Here is a 17,227-nt window from a genome sequence, read left to right on the forward strand (position 1 = left end):
AAATGCTAGCCCTTAATAGGGCTTTTAATTAAGCAAATTGGTTGCCCGCCTCCTTGAAGCGGCCGGCTGACCTGCCTCGCAGCCTGCCACTGGGAAACTTCCCTGGTGATTGGACTGCATGGGGAGCTGTCCGGACGGGGCTTCCCACTATTTAACCATCCCAAACCCCCGGCCTTCGTTCCCACCACCTGGTAAAATTCTGCCCAGCAAGAGCACATGTTGGGAATCCAGGCACAGAGACCCAGGCACCGGATTCACAACCAGCACAATTATTCAGTTACATCCTGAATCATGCATTCTGACCTCCACATTTGCCCCCACTTGTGATATTTTTATTTACATTTTATAAATCCTCTTTCAGAACTCAAGTAAATTCTCTGCTGGACAGGAAAAAAAACTTACTTTCAACTGGAGGTTGTCCTTCAAAAGAGTAGTTGGCTTCTGCATGCCTTCCCAGAACCATCTCTTATTCTGCAGAACCTGAGGAGATATGTAACAGGAACATCTCACTTCTCAATTTTTTTTTTATTCATTCATGAAATATGGGCATCACTGGCAAAGCTAGCATTTATTGTCCATTCCTAAATGCCCTCAAGAAGGTGGTGGTAAGCTGCCTTCTTGAATCACTGCAGCCTTTATGGTGTAGGTACACCCACAGTGCTATTTGGGAGAGAGTTCCAGGATTTTGACATAGTGACAGTGAAAGAACGGCGATATAGTTCCAAGTCAGGATGGTGTGTGACTTGGAGGGGATCTTGCAGCCGCTGGTGTTCCCATGCACCTGCTGCCCTTGTTCTTCTAGGTGGTAGAAGTCGCAGGTTAGGAAGATGCTTTTGAAGGCGCCTTGGCGAGTTGCAGTAGTGCATCTTGTAGATGGTACACACTGCTGCCACTATGTGCTGGTGGTGGAGAGAGTGAATGTTTAAGGTGGCGGTTGAGGTGCAAGTCAAGTCGGCAGCCTTGTTTTGGATAGTGTTGATCTTTTTGAGTGTTGTTGGAGTTGCACTCATCCAGGCAAGTGGAGAGTATTTCATCACAGTCCTGGCTTGTGCCTTGTAGATGGGGGACAGGCTTTGGGGAGTCTGGAGGTGGGTTACTCGCCACAGAATTCTCAGCCTGCTCGGTAGCCACAGTACCTATATGGTTGGTCCAGTTTATTTTCTGGTCAATGGTAACCCCCAGGATGTTGATAGTGGGGGATTCAGCGATGGTAATGCCATTGAATGTCAAGGGGAGGTGGTTGGATTCTCTCTTGTTGAAGATGGTCATTACCTTGCACTTGTGTGCTGCGAATGTTACCTGCCACTGATCAGCACAAGTCTGAATGTTGCCCAGGTCTTGCTGCATGAAGGCACTGACTGCTTTATTATCTAAGCAGTTGTGAATGGAATTGACACTGTGCAATCATCAGCAAACATTCCCACTTCTGAACTTATGATGGAGGGAAGGCCATTTCTGAAGCAGCTGAAGATGGTTGGACCTAGGACACTGCGCTGAGGAACTCTGCACTGATGTTCTGGGGTTGCGATGATTGGCCTTCGACAACTACAACCATCTTTCTTTGTGCTAGGTATGGCTGCAACCAGTGGAGAGCTTCCCCCCTTATTCCCATTGACTTCAGTTTTACTATGGCTCCCTGATACCACATGCAGTTAAATGCTACCTTGATGTCAAGGGCAGTCACTTTCAATTCACTTCAGGAATTCAACTCTTTTATCTATATTTGGACCAAGGTTGTAATGACGTCTGGAGTGAAACGGTCCTGGCAGAACCCAAACTGAGCATCGGTGAGCAGGTTATTGGTGAGTAAGTGCCACTTGATAACACTGACCATGACACCTTCCATTAGTTTGCTGATGATTGAGAGTAGACCGATGGAGTAGGCCAGATCAGGATTTGTCCTGCTTTTTGTGGACAGGATATACCTGGGAAATTTTCCACAATGTTGGGTAGATGCCAGTTTTGTAGCTGTACTGGAGCAGCTTGGCTAGGGACGCGGCTAGTTCTGGAGCACAAGTTTTCAGTATTACAGCTAGGATGTTGTCGGGGCCCATAGCCTTTTACTGTATCCAAATTGAGATCCTGAGGCTTGCTGTCTCAAAAAGACAAAATCCTTTCACAAATGTTGCATCTTGGTGTAATGGAGAAATTGTCCTATTCCACAATGTGGTACAGGGCAACATTGTGGGGGATGCAGAGGGTGGAGCAGCTACGTTTGGGTCCAACAATTGTCATTCTCGTATTGGTGAAGGGAGGGGAATTCTATGTTTGGGCCTGAGTATTTCTCATCTTCCTAGCCTCAGAAAAATAAATGAAAATGGGTGTGTACTGTTTGATCAGCGTCCGGCAGTCCCGTTAAGAACCATTTAGAACAAAAAAGTTAGGTTGCTCAACACCGACACAAATGGTTACAGAGGTACAGCACGCAACATAGAACCATGATATGCATATTAAAAGTAGCCTCCTGCCTGAAGCAGGCAAATGCTTAGGCTGCCCATCTAAAGACTTCTACCTGGATAGTGATGGCCAGAATGCTATCATAAACAGAGTGGTAAGTGGCCCAACATGATTTGCAGGCTACTACTGTCCTGTTTATGCCAGGCGGCCACAGTTAAAATCATCCCTTTTTTTATTACTCGGCAGCTGAGGGTTCAGTTACATTTACAGCAAACCTTTTATATCCATCTGCGGTTTGGTGCAATTTGCTTTAGTTGAACGGATCATAAAACTGGCACTGCAAAAACGTAATACAGTAAAGCAAACAAATTTGAGAGAAGGCCCATTGGTCTGTGGATGAAGCCTGTGGTATAAAATTATATGTCCATCACAAAAAACAACCTCTGAATTTTTTGCAGAAATGCCAAATTTAGAGTCATCAGGCTGCATATTTTCAATTAGTAATGGAATCTGAAATTTGTATTTTTGGATGCTAAGTAAGAAATGTTTCTCTAACTTGTGTAAGTGTACAAGAGGCAATACAAAACTGTCAAACAAAGTTGGCCTGACTGGTGATATATTTACTCATTCAGAGCTAAATTATTGATTTAAATGGAGAAATTCATTCAATTATTTGAGTGCACATTGTGCTAATTCTTGTATCTAAAAAAAAAACTGTGAATTAACAGTGAATATCATTTTGACTAATAATTTGTTTCTATTTTTCCAGTGCCCTTTTCCGTGGTAATTCAGATATTGATCAATTAGGACAAATTTTTGAGTAAGTTATCAGTCTTTTACATTGAATTTATGTGGTGATTATGGATTAAAATAATGCAATTCTGGAAAAAAGTTTTGATTGCCCTACCCAACTTTTTTACTTGAAGAGCTGTAAATTCACAGCTATAGTCAAAATACCAGTGTCTTTCCTTTTTTATGGTATTATTCTTCTCCTAGTCTTTCTTAGACTCCTTATACCAACAGATCAAGTCATGGAGCATAAACTTCTCCCTGGCTTCTACAAACTCTGCCTTGAAACTGGGAAGTCTTGGAACAACCTTCATTTGCTCTGTCCTTTGTGGCATAATGTCTAATTTCTTGTTGGTGTCCATTCATGAAAACTGAGATTCTCAATTAAAACTGTTGGGATTAAAAGATGCTCCCAGGGCACTGAAGGTAGCACAGATTGGAAATGTGTGTATGTGCACTCCCCATGATTTTCTGTAAAAGATGTAAAGTCATGGGGAACATGCATCTGAATTTCCAAATTGTGTTCTTGGTCAGGAGCTCAATTTCATAAAATCGGACCTTAAGTGTCATGAATCCAGATCCCTATGCTCTGTTTTTCTGTCCCACTGATTTTCCATTGTTAAATTTTTGCCATTACCAACATTTACAACTCCCTCTTAAGTCATATAATATGCAAAAGATTTTTAATATCTGTGATTTGCTTGAGAAGTTTAAATGTAGCTTTCTACATGTTTACGTCTTTACTGTAAGAATTATGAGACCTAAAAAAATAAGTTCTAAGAATCGCAAGACTCGTAAATAAATGGAAAAGTGTTGGCATTGCTGCTGTTATCATTCATTGTTATTCCCATCTACGAACAATTAAGCACAACTTTGAAAAGTATTCAAGTTGTAAATCCGATTTAAAAGAATGCTCATGTGCTTCACTGTAGCTGAACTTAAGAAATGCAGGACTGTTATGAATTTTAGTGGAACAGAGATCAACTTATTATGAAGGCAGAAATAAATCCTGAATAAATGTGGTAAATCCTAAACAAAAGCAGTCTCTCAGTTTTTTGTTGAATTTTTCATTGAAATATTAAAAAGTAAAATTCCTTTTGGAATTCTCAACTTTAACTTCATTCCACAGAATAATTATTTCTGAGGCCTGCTGAAACTACAAGGGGAATTTTAACCCTAAAAACAGGTGGGTTTGGGTTTTGGTCAGGTAGGATTTTTAAAAAATTTTAAATCCCAAACCTCCGACTTCCAGTTTTAATGGAAATGGGACAGAGGGTCTCAAGAGGCGGGTTGCTCATTTGAATATTTGAATGAAGCTGCATGCCTCAGATTTTATCTCCATTTTTAGTTTAATGCTGGCTGGCCAGGTTTTCTGGGCCTTGGGAAATCCGGTAGCTAAAGGCAAAGACTTCTGCATGGAAAGGGTATGTGCCTTTCCTACACTGTCTGTGGGCCAGGTGAAGCATGAGTGCTTCCTCAAGCCCTCCAAGTTAACCTGCTTGCTCTCCCACGGTCAGGCCCCCCCCCCTCCCCCACCCACGAAACATGCCATTGCACCGCCCCTGCCCTTGTGAAGTCTAATTTCCCCCACCCCCCCAATCTCTGCCCCCTTTCTGTCTCTGATACCCTCACTCCCCTCCCCCACAAATTCTCCAAACCATTCTTATCCCCCACCCCCAACCGATCTCTACCTCGGCAGCACGAACTGACCTGGTCCTGAGCTGCGGCCTGTGCTGCAGCATTCCCCACCTAACAGGGAGCCAAGCCTGTCAGGCTAGCTTCCGGGTGGGGATGCGGTTTAAAAAAAAAAATGTACACTTCAGGGAAACCTGGGACTTCTGGGTTTAGAATCCCACCACAGTAAATATCAGAGGTTATGTACCGTTGGTAATTTGACAGTTTGTGAGCCAGTCAGAATCCTAATTTAGGGCTGCCCAGAATCTGAGAAGAATAATCATCTCGAGTAAGCATGACGAAAGAAGTATATTTTATCCCTCCTTTCACAATGAAGGGGAAGAATATAATGATGCTCCCCAAAATCCTGCCATCCATGTCAAAGATGATGATGACACCATCTTAATATTGAAACCTTATAACGTGCTGTTTTCATAGTAAATCATCAAATTTAATAGCACAGAAAGAGGACGTTCGGACCGTGACACCCGTGCCTTGCTCTTTGAAAGCCGTATCCAATTTAGTCCCACACCTCAGCTTTTTCCCCATAACCCTGCAAATTAGTCCTTTTCAAGTCCTGTACATGTCCAATTGCCGTTTAGAAGTTTCTATTGAATCTGATGCCACTCTTCTTTCTGGTAGCAAATTTCAGATTTTAACACCTCTCTGTGTGAAAAGAATTCTCATATTCCCTCGAGTTCTTGTGCCAATTATTTTAAATCCATGACCTCTGGTGACCTACCCACTGGCCAAAGAAAACAGTTTCTTCCTACTTGCTCTATCAAACCCCTCATAATTTTGAATTTCTATATTAACCTTCTCTCTTATAAGGAGACCAAACACAGCTTCTCCAATCTCTCTACATAACACCACCCTCATTCCTGGTATCATTCTGGTAAACCTCCTCTGAACCCTCTCAAAGGCCTTGACATCCTTCATAAAATGCAGTGCCCCGAATTGCATACAATACGCCAGCTGAGGCCTAATCAGAGATTTGTAAAGATTTAGCAGGACTTCCTTGTTTTTGTATTCAGTACCCCTATCTTTTGGGCCTCCTTATCTCGAGAGACAATGGATACGCGCCTGGAGGTGGTCAGTGGTTTGTGAAGCAGCGCCTGGAGTGGCTATAAAGGCCAATTCTGGAGTGACAGGCTCTTCCACAGGTGCTGCAGAGAAATTTGTTTGTTGGGGCTGTTGCACAGTTGGCTCTCCCCTTGCGCCTCTGTCTTTTTTCCTGCCAACTACTAAGTCTCTTCGACTCGCCACAATTTAGCCCTGTCTTTATGGCTGCCCGCCAGCTCTGGCGAATGCTGGCAACTGACTCCCACGACTTGTGATCAATGTCACACGATTTCATGTCACGTTTGCAGACGTCTTTATAACGGAGACATGGACGGCCGGTGGGTCTGATACCAGTGGCGAGCTCGCTGTACAATGTGTCTTTGGGGATCCTGCCATCTTCCATGCGGCTCACATGGCCAAGCCATCTCAAGCGCCGCTGACTCAGTAGTGTGTATAAGCTGGGGGTGTTGGCCGCTTCAAGGACTTCTGTGTTGGAGATATAGTCCTGCCACCTGATGCCAAGTATTCTCCGAAGGCAGCGAAGATGGAATGAATTGAGACGTCGCTCTTGGCTGGCATACGTTGTCCAGGCCTCGCTGCCGTAGAGCAAGGTACTGAGGACACAGGCCTGATACACTCGGACTTTTGTGTTCCGTGTCAGTGCGCCATTTTCCCACACTCTCTTGGCCAGTCTGGACATAGCAGTGGAAGCCTTACCCATGCGCTTGTTGATTTCTGCATCTAGAGACAGGTTACTGGTGATAGTTGAGCCTAGGTAGGTGAACTCTTGAACCACTTCCAGAGCGTGGTCGCCAATATTGATGGATGGAGCATTTCTGACATCCTGCCCCATGATGTTCGTTTTCTTGAGGCTGATGGTTAGGCCAAATTCATTGCAGGCAGACGCAAACCTGTCGATGAGACTCTGCAGGCATTCTTCAGTGTGAGATGTTAAAGCAGCATCGTCAGCAAAGAGGAGTTCTCTGATGAGGACTTTCCGTACTTTGGACTTCGCTCTTAGACGGGCAAGGTTGAACAACCTGCCCCCTGATCTTGTGTGGAGGAAAATTCCTTCTTCAGAGGATTTGAACGCATGTGAAAGCAGCAGGGAGAAGAAAATCCCAAAAAGTGTGGGTGCGAGAACACAGCCCTGTTTCACACCACTCAGGATAGGAAAGGGCTCTTTATACAAAGCAAAATATGCCATATGTTTTCTAACCCTTTCTCAATTTGCCCTGCCATCTTACAAGACTTGTTAACATAAACACGAACCCCCTGCTCCCACTGCAGGTCCTTCTGTTCTTGGATCCCCCTCAAAATTATACCATTTCGATTATATTGCCTTCCAATGTTATTTCTCCCAAAGTGCATAATTTCACACTTACCTGCATTAACTTGCATTTGCCATGTGTATTTCTAATTTCACCAGTCTGTCTATGTCCTCCTGAGGTGTGCTACTGTCATGCTCGCTAGTTATTATGTTGCCAGGTTTTGTATTGTCCGCAAACTTCAAAATTGTACCTATGTCAGGTCATTATATATAACAAGGAAAGCAATGGTCCTAATAATAATTCCTGGGTGGACCCCACTGCATACTTCTCTCCAGTCAGAAAAACATATGTTCGCCACTACTTTCTGCCTCCTATTCCTTAGCCAATTTCATACCCAAGTATACAATGGGCTTCTATTTTTCAGATAAATCTGTTATGAGGTACTTTATCAAATGCCTTTCCAAACTCCATATATACAACATCTACTGCGCTACTTCATAAACCTTCTCTGTTCATTCATCAAAGGTCTCAGTCAGGTTAGTCAGACACTATTTGCCTTTAACAAATCTGTGCTGCCTGTCCCTTAATAACCCATGTTTCTCCAATTGAAAATTAATTTTGTTCTTGACAATTGGTCAATAACCAGGGGGCATAGATTTAAGGTAAGAGGCAGAAGGTTTAGAGGGGAGTTGAGGAAAAAAATTTTCACCCAAAGGGTGATTGGAATCTGGAACACACTGCCTGAAGGGGTGGTAGAGGCAAGAACATTTAAGAAGTATTTAGATGAGCACTTGAAATGCCATAGCATACAAGGCTACAGGCCAAGTGCGGGAAAACGGGATTAGATTGGATGGGTGCTTGATGGTCAGCGCAGACGTTGGGCCGAAGGGCCTGTTTCTGTGCTGTATAACTCTATGACTCTAATTGTTTCCAGTAGTTTTCCCAATATTGGCTTTATACTGATTGACCTGTAGTTACCTGGTTTATTCCTCTCCGCTTTTTTGAACAGGGGTGTAACATATGCAATTCTCCAGTCCACTGGCACCACTCCCATATCAAAGGAGGATTGAGAGATTGTGGTCAGAGCTTCGGCTAACTCCATACTAACATTCCTGTGGACCAGATGATTTGTTGACTTTGAGTGATGACAAAATATTTAGCATCTGTTTCTATCTATTTTTATCCTATCCAATATCTCTACTGCGACATTAACTTCATCCACTTCTTTTGTGATGACAGATGCCAAGTACTTATTTGTTACTCCAGTCATGCCCTCTGCCTCCACAGGAAGATTTCCTTTTCTCCCCCCAATCGGCGAACTATTCCTTTAACCATCCTTTTTGTTTTCTATATGTTTTTAAAAGATTTTTACATTTCCTTTTATGTCACATGCTAATCTTTTCTCATACTCTTTGCTCTTATATCCCTTCTCAATTTTCCCTGCATTTTCTGTATTCTGCCTGGTTTTTAGTACCTGCCATTTGTCATAAATCTCCTTTTTCTGTTTTATTTTAAGCTCTATTTCCTTTGTTATCCAAGGAGTTCTAGCTTTGTTCTTTGTTTGGATGCTATATCTTTCCTACTTATGGAAATACACTTGGTTTGCTCATTTACTGCTTTCCTAGACAATCTTTGTTTCCAGTCTACATCTGCCCTTCTCAAATCACCAAAATTGGTTGTGTTCCAGTAGAGTATTTTCACGACTCATTTTTCTTTGTCCCTTTCTAGACCTACTTTAAACCTAATTATATTATGATCACTAGTACCCAGATATTCTCCCATTGAAACACACTCCACTTGCTCTACTTCATCCCCCCAGAACTTCTTCATTCCTCTTTGGGCTAGAAACGTATTGATAAAGAAAATTCTCCTGTACACATTTTCAGAATTCTTCACCTGCCTTTATCTTTACTTTTTTTTCCCCAGTCTGTGTTAGGGTAATTGAAGTCCCTGACTATTACGGTGTTATTATTTTTGCATTTCTCTGAAATTTACCTACAGATTTTCTCCTTCAATCTCCTTCTCATTATTTGGGGTCTAAACATGCAGCAGTGTAACACCTCTTTTTCTCTTCCTTTTCTCTAACCAAATAGATTCAGTTTTTGAACCATGTAGTATGTCATCCCTCTGTAGCACTGTAACATTATCCTTAATCTATCCTGCCACACCACCTCCCCCAATTTTCTCTTTGCCCCCTACCTCCCTGAGTACATTGTAGCCAGGAATGTTAGTTCTGATTTCTGTCAGTGTTTAAGCCACCTCTCCCTTATAACCAATACATCATAACCCATGTGGCAGCTTGCACCTGTAGCTCATCAACATTATTGGTAACACTTCCCTCATTTCCATAAATGCATTCCAATACCATGCTAGTTTGATTTGCTTTCTCCCCCTATCTGATTCGTGCTATTTTGACATAATTCTGTTTTGTTGCTGTTTGTCCCTCCTAGTTTTCTTTGCACCTTGTCTCTCCTCTCTGCTGCTCCATCCTAATTTCTCTCCCCACAGCACGTTAACCTTCTCACAAAGACATTGGGCCCAGCTTGTGCAAGTGCAACCCATCCAGCTTATATAGGTTCCTCCTGCCCCAGAACTGGTTCCAATGCCCAGGAATCAGAAAACCTCCCTCTTGTGCCACTTGTCCAGTCTTCTATTCAATTGCACTCATTTCCCCTTTCTGTACTCAGCAGCATGTGGCATTGGGAGTAATCCATAGAATACCATCTTTAGGATCCTGTTCTTTGATCTTTTTCCAAGCTCCTGAAACTCTGCCTCAACCCTTTTACTGCCTATGTGATTGGTTCCAATATGGGCCACAAATTCTAGCTGTACCCCTACCCCGTGCAGAATGTCCTGCACTAACTCAGTGATATCCTTTACCCTGGCACTGGGGAAGTAACACACCATTCAGGACTCACGTCCTCGATTGCAGATATGCCTGCTTATCCCCCTGGCTATCAAATCCCATGTAACAACTGCATTTTTACACTTTCTTATGCCCCACACCCGCCCCCTTCCCCAACTCCGGTCTCCCACAGTGCCGTGCATTTGCTTGTGACTGTACTCCCCAAGGTGTCATCACCCATACTGCAATTCAATACTGAATGCCACTTTGTGAATACCACACACCCAGGGGATTCCCGCACTGCCTTCTTTTTCCTTCTAGTTTGCCTGAAGTCTCCAGGGTGACCAACTCCTGAAAAGTGCTATCCAAGAAATTCTCAGCTTCCCATGTACACTGTAGTGATGTCAGTCACCTCTCAAGTTCAGAAACTCTATATGTGGTTTTCTGGGATACACAGTGTTCTAGAGTTCCCACATTGCCCAGGATGTACATACAATGGACCCCAGCTGTCCCGTCATGTTAGTTAGTAATTATTTAAAATTGTTTGTTTAGCTTTAAGGCTATCTAACTGTTTAGCTAACATTAAAACTCTAACCACTAAAAACACTAACCAATAAACTAAAAACACGAACCAATAAACTAAATACTTAAACTAACTTAACACTAACCACAAATATTTATCCTAAATGTTTATCTGTAATTCCTCAAGTTCCACCCTGATTGTGACACACTTCTTTAGACTTTCTGCCTGTAGTTGTTTGTGTATGCCCTCTGCCACTCCTGCACTGTTTTAATGCTCCTCCAAAATCTCTTCTGTGATGGAGATAAAAGTCGCAGGGGCAGTGTGATCAGATGAAAGTGACACCTAAACGTAATGTATGCCTTTGCACTATGGCCCGGATTTTGCAGTAAAAATACTGTGAGACTTTCGGTGCTCTCCGTTATTAAGGAGTAAATCAGACAGCAACTTTGCCGACAGCACATGCTCAGTTAAACTCGGAAGTCAGGAAGTTGCTGTCCGAGTTGTCCTGCTCCTCCAGAAGCTTCACTATAACAGCATCGGCATTAAAACAATGAAATTGTGGTCTTTATTACAAGGGGGATGGAATATGAAAGTAGGGAAGTCTTGCTACAACTGCACAGGGCATTGGTGAGACCACACCTAGAGTACTGTGTACAGTTTTGGTCTCATTATTTCACAAGGGATATACTGGCATTAGAGCAGTTCAGCAAAGGTTCACTGATTGATTCCTGGAATCAAGGGGTTGTCTTATGAGGAAAGGTTGAGCAGGTTTGGCTTATACTCATTGGAGTTAGAAGAATGAGGGTTGATCTTATTGAAACATAAGATTCTGAGGGGGCTTGACAGGGTAGATGCTGAGAGGATGTTTTCCCTCATGGAGGAATCTAGAACTAGGGGCACAGTTTCACAATAAGGGGTCACCCATTTAAGATGAATTTGAGGAGGAATTTATTTTCTGAGGGTTGTGAACTTTGGAATTCTCAACCCAAGAGGCTGAGTCTTTGTCTATCTTTGTTTCCAGCCTTGAGTATATTCAGTTTTTTGAATCATAGGAGATCAGGCAGGCAAGTGGCGTTGAGGCCAAGATCAGATCAGTCATGATCTTATTGAATGGCGGAGCAGGCTTAAGGGACCGAATGGCCTACTCCTCTGATTTCTCACGTGCTTATGTGGTACTTACCCACTAGATGCCAGAAAAATTTAGGGCTTGTCCATTCAAGTGTAATTTAATTTTTAATGGTGCCTAACAACCTCTCTGGCATTGATAATTATCTTTTACAAGTGTGAAGTCTCATTCCTTCAATTTGAAGTATTGTTGGAGATTTAAAAGTTGTCTCTTTTAAATCTCTCTGTTAGTTCCATCTTTCTTTTCCTCTCTTTAATTATTTTCTGTACATGATTGGCATTGAATTAAATATTGTATCTTACACTTCCTGGTTCAGACTGAGTGTTGGATAGCAGAGAAAAATCTTGTGCACCACCAGGCGTCATTACTAAATGAATATTAAAATTAATGTAAAATCAATACAAACTGACCATCAACAAAATTAAATGTGGACTATCTTTCAACAGTGAGATGAAAGGCATCTGCCTGGTGATATCAATTCATAAACAGATACTTAGCAGGAGGACAGGTCACATTAGGTAAAGAGTTTGTAATGGAAGTTTTTGGGCAACTTGACCTATAGAAGATTCTATTTGAAAATGCAAAAGTAAATCTTACACCTTTGTGCTGCCGGTGCAGAGCTGCACATGTTGTGAATTCGGGTGCAGAGGTCAAGGGGCCACACTAGATTTTCCATACATTAAATTTTGTGGGGAGTGCAAATTCAGAAAATTTATCCTGTAATATTCTAATGCTATTGTCAGACAGTGTTTCTGCTCAGTGCCAGATGCGCATTATAAATGCAACAGCATCATACCAACCTGTAATTTACTATCTCATTTCCAACTCAAGACCAGCCTCCTGTAATGACATTCTCTTTCCAACAGTTGAAAGTGACAAGCTGGCCTGTCCACACTTCTCAATCAGTAGATAATAGACTAGCAATACAGGAGACCAGCAAATGATATGTGCGCTTTGGAGTACTACATGAAAAGCTCTGTCTGCCACCCTACCTCACCCCGTGGAAGTACATGCAGCCAGTATATCCATATTCTGCCTATCAGTACTGATGCACACAAAATGCCAGTAATGTGCCAGCAGGTGCAGTACATTGAGTAGCACAAAAATTAAAATCACAGAAAGAGCAAGCTATACATTTTTGGGGCAACCATCTGCAGGCAGGTCAGGGCTGGAGTGGAACTTATGCCCGGCCAATGATGCATCCCTGAGCCCATCCAAAATACTGAGGTCATGGTAATTTACATGGCAACCCAAGTGCCTGCCCCAATAGGAGGGGCACATATCACAGTGACACCTTGCTGCAGCAGGTGCCACTGTGATAGCTATAAATCTCTGAAAAAAGTTACATTTTAAAATTGCCCTTAGGTAACCGGCATTTCACAAACTTGCAAGCTCCACATCCACCAGGATTAGAACCTACACAGGCAGGCTTATTTAGTGTTGAAGGCAATGGAGGCAGACGTGGGAGAAAGAAAGAATTGCATTTATATAGCACCTTTTATGAATACCGGACATCTCAAAGCACTTTACAGCCAATGGAGTACTTTTGAAAAGTAATCCCTGCTGTAATGTAGGACAGGGAGGGGGAGGTATTCCTGCCAGTCCTACCTCTTCCAGTGATGTCTACACGGAGTCGTGGTTTGACACAGGAAGTGCCCACCACTGTCTGAATTTCAGATGGATACAAACTTATCCAAGACTTGCCTCAATTCCTCCACCCCCCCACCCAGAAAGTTCTGCAACTATACTTGCAGTTCAGAAGTATTTCCAGGCAACCTTTTCACTAAGTATTGCTTATGCTTTCATAAAAGGCATGTTCGTCCTCATATAGGATAATCAAATTATTTGATTCTAGTATAGTGCCTAGTAGCTTGATCTTAGCACAAATAGCTCATATCTTTAGTGTGGTTAAGGTGAATAATATATTTTTATTCGGATATCTATATTTCTAGTCATTTGTATCGCATATATATCAGTTAAGGCAAATGACAGAAATGTCACTTTTTCACTGGCTTTGGACAATTCACATTCACCTTCCGATAGTTTGACAAAAGGGATAAACACTGCCCTCAAGTGGCACATCTAAATGTTGCAAATGCAACTAAATAGAATTCAGTTAGACTTTAGCGTTCCTTTCCTGACTTCTTATTCCTAATACAGGCGTTCAGTTTTGACTTTTTTTTTTATTCATTCATGGGATGTGGGCGTCACTGGCCAGGCCAGCATTTATTGCCATCCCTAATTGCCCTTGAGAAGGTGATGAGCTGCCTTCTTGAACCGCTGCAGTCCATTTGGGGTAGGTATACCCACAGTGCTGTTAGGAAGGGAGTTCCAGGATTTTGACCCAGCGACAGTGAAGGAACGGCAATATAGTTCCAACTCAGGATGGTGTGTGACTTGGAGGGGAACTTGCAGGTGATGGTGTTCCCATGTATTTGCTGTCCTTGTCCTTCTTGTTGGTAGAGGTCGCGGGTTTGGAAGGTGCTGAGTAAGGAGCCTTGGTGCATTGCTGCAGGGCATCTTGTGGATGGTACACACTGCTGCCACTGTGCGTCGGTGGTGGAGGGAGTGAATGTTTGTAGATGGGGTGCCAATCAAGCAGGCTGCTTTGTCCTGGATGGTGTTGAGCTTCTTGAGTGTTGTTGGAGCTGCACCCATCCAGGCAAGTGGAGAGTATTCCATCACACTCCTGACTTGTGCCTTGCAGATGGTGGACAGGCTTTGGGGAGTCAGGAGGAGAGTTGCTCGCCTCAGGATTCCTAGCCTCTGACCTGCTCTTGTAGCCACGGTATTTATATGGCTACTCCAGTTCAGTTTCTGGTCAATGGTAGCCCTTAGGATGTTGATAGTGGGGGATTCAGCGATGATAATGCCGTTGAATGTCAAGGGGAGATGGTTAGATTCTCTCTTGTTGGAGATGGTCATTGCCTGGCACTTGTGTGGCAAGAATGTTACTTGCCACTTATCAGCCCAAGCCTGGATATTGTCGAGGTCTTGCTGCACTTCTACACGGACTGCTTCAGTATCTGAGGAGTCACGAATGGTGCTGAACATTGTGCCATCATCAGCGAACATCCCCACTTCTGACCTTATGATTGAAGGAAGGTCATTGATGAAGCAGCTGAAGATGGTTGGGCCTAGGATATTATTCTGAGGAACTCCTGCAGTGATGTCCTGGAGCTCAGATGATTGACTTCCCAACAACCACAACCATCTTCCTTTGCACTAGGTATGACTCCAGCCAGCGGAGGGTTTTCCCCCTGATTCCCATTGACCTCAGTTTTGCTAGGGTTCCTTGATGCCATACTCGGTCAAATGCTGCCTTGATGTCAAGGGCAGTCACTCTCACCTCACCTCTTGAGTTCAGCCCTTTTGTCCATGTTTAACCAAGGATGTAATGAGGTCAGGAGCTGAGTGGCCCTGGCAGAACCCAAACTGAGCATCACTGAGCAGGTTATTACTAAGCAATTGCCGCTTGATGGTACTGTTGACACCTTCCATACTTTACTGATGATTGAGAGTAGGCTGATGGGGCGGTAATTGGCCGGGTTGGACTTGTCCTGCTTTTTGTGTACAGGACATACCTGGGCAATTATCCACATTGCAGGGTAGATGCCAGTGTTGTAGCTGTACTGGAACAGCTTGGCAAGGGCCGCGGTAAGTTCTGGAGCACAGGTCTTCAGTACTGTTGCCGGAATATTGTCAGGGCCCATAGCTTTTGCAGTATCCAGTGCCTTCAGTCGTTTCTTGATGTCACGCGGAGTGAATCGATTTGGCTGAAGTCTGGTATCTGTGATGCTGGGGACTTCAGGAGGAGGAGACTGAACAACAATTGACGTATCCACCGAGAGAATCTTGTCTGAGATAGCTCTGAGGGTTCAGAGGTAACAATGTGAAAATGTTAAGTTTATTCATGTTACTGATATAACCTTGCTGTCAGTTGCTGTTTTATTTTACTCTAACAAGCTATTAAAATAATTACTGTACAATGTCATTAAAGCTGCCCTTTTCCACTAGGAGGAGGGGCTCTCTCAGATCCCATTGATAGTTATTTGAACATTAATAATTGAATCCATCAATCAGACTGCCTCTATTCATTTAAATCCCATTATATTTTCATTGCCCATTAAGACTGTTGTAGGCGATAGCATGATATAATTAACACCCACAGTTACCCAGACTGAAGGTGAAATTCCTATAGTAAAAAAAATGGAACAGCCATTTTTTTCTCAATAATATACAAATTGCTTCAGTCACAGGAACTCACAGCTTTGAAACCTGTGATTTCTGAGACTGTGGGCTGGATTTTGTTCCCAGCACGATGTCGGGTTCCGTGGCAGGGGTGGGGTGAGGGCTGGAAAATCGGACCGGCGGCGCCACCATGGAACCCATTCTTCCCGGCGGTGAGGAAACTCTGTGGCAGCCCCTCTGCCACTCTGCGACGGGACCCAACTTAGCATATTTAAATAACACATTTGCATGAATTACAATATAAACTGCAGCGATCTTACCTTCAGTTCCCGATCCTCAGCACGACGAGCAACACTGGAAAGCTGATGCCACCAAGGTGGGGAAGGGGTGAACTCTGCACCCTGATAGGTAGTGGGGGGGGTGGCAAGGGGCAACTCTGCACTTTGTTGAATTGTCTGCAAGGCTGGCAGCCTTTTAGAAATGGCTCCAGCATGGCTTCCACATCAGTGACACCGTGAACAGCAATGCCAATGCCGTCCCTGCCACATAATTGGTGGGGGGGGGGGGGCGGTGGGGAGGGTGGCCTCAGTGAATATTTAAAGTGGCCGCCCGCTGACGAATCATGGGTCTCGTGAGGGACGGCAGCCATTTTCTACGCCTGCCGCCGCTCCCGGCAGTGGGACTACAAAATCCAGCCCTATATTTTGTTAGCAGGTTGCTAATTAGAGGAAGAAATCAGCTTTTCATCAAGAGGAATTTCACCCCTTCCGATGTGTGGCCGACTTCAGGTCTGCCACCTAGAGGATGACTGGGCACTTCTCTCAGCAAGGGAGGGAAATTCAAAAAAATCACCCAAGCTACTTAAGTGCACCTCCAAAAAGACAACAATAGAGTGGTTTTGATAGATATCTGACATAAAGCAGCCTATCCATTCTTTTGGCTGTGGAATGGCACATTACATGGAAGAAACAAACTAAAAAATGACAGAAGGAAATATAAATATGTCCCATTATAAAACACAACTTCACACAAGTGAGTTTTTATGAATGTGGTTTTGTTCTTGAATGCGTTTTGCTCCTGAGTTAAAATATTGTTCTTTTACACAGTGTACTTGGTCTTCCAAGTGAGGATGACTGGCCTCGTGAAGTGGCCCTACCAAGAGATGCGTTTTCTACAAGATCTCCACAACCAATACAGGACTTAGTACCAGAGATAAATGAACCAGGGAAAGACCTGCTGCTGGTATGCTTGTGTTAATATATTCTTCATGAAGGCAATAATCCCTTTTTGTCAGCAAATCAAATATTTATAACTGAAAAATGTGGAATCGACGGAATGAAAACTTACCA

At 43.4% G+C, this 17,227-nt stretch overlaps 1 protein-coding gene across 8 annotated transcripts in view; it reads left to right on the forward strand.

The window, feature by feature from the left end:
* Positions 1–17,227, forward strand: part of cdk6 (cyclin dependent kinase 6) — a 378,044-nt gene that overhangs the window by 349,839 nt on the left and 10,978 nt on the right. For 7 of the 8 annotated variants that reach the window (XM_068008695.1, XM_068008668.1, XM_068008687.1 and 4 more), the window contains 2 exons: positions 3,167–3,217; positions 16,985–17,120. In XM_068008695.1, coding sequence (XP_067864796.1) covers positions 3,167–3,217; positions 16,985–17,120 — 187 coding nt within the window. The remainder of the gene's footprint in view (positions 1–3,166; positions 3,218–16,984; positions 17,121–17,227) is intronic. The other variant, XM_068008708.1, reaches the window with a different exon arrangement.

Source organism: Heterodontus francisci, chromosome 2, assembly GCF_036365525.1.
Source record: "Heterodontus francisci isolate sHetFra1 chromosome 2, sHetFra1.hap1, whole genome shotgun sequence".
In the NCBI taxonomy this organism is placed as follows: Eukaryota; Metazoa; Chordata; class Chondrichthyes; order Heterodontiformes; family Heterodontidae; genus Heterodontus; species Heterodontus francisci.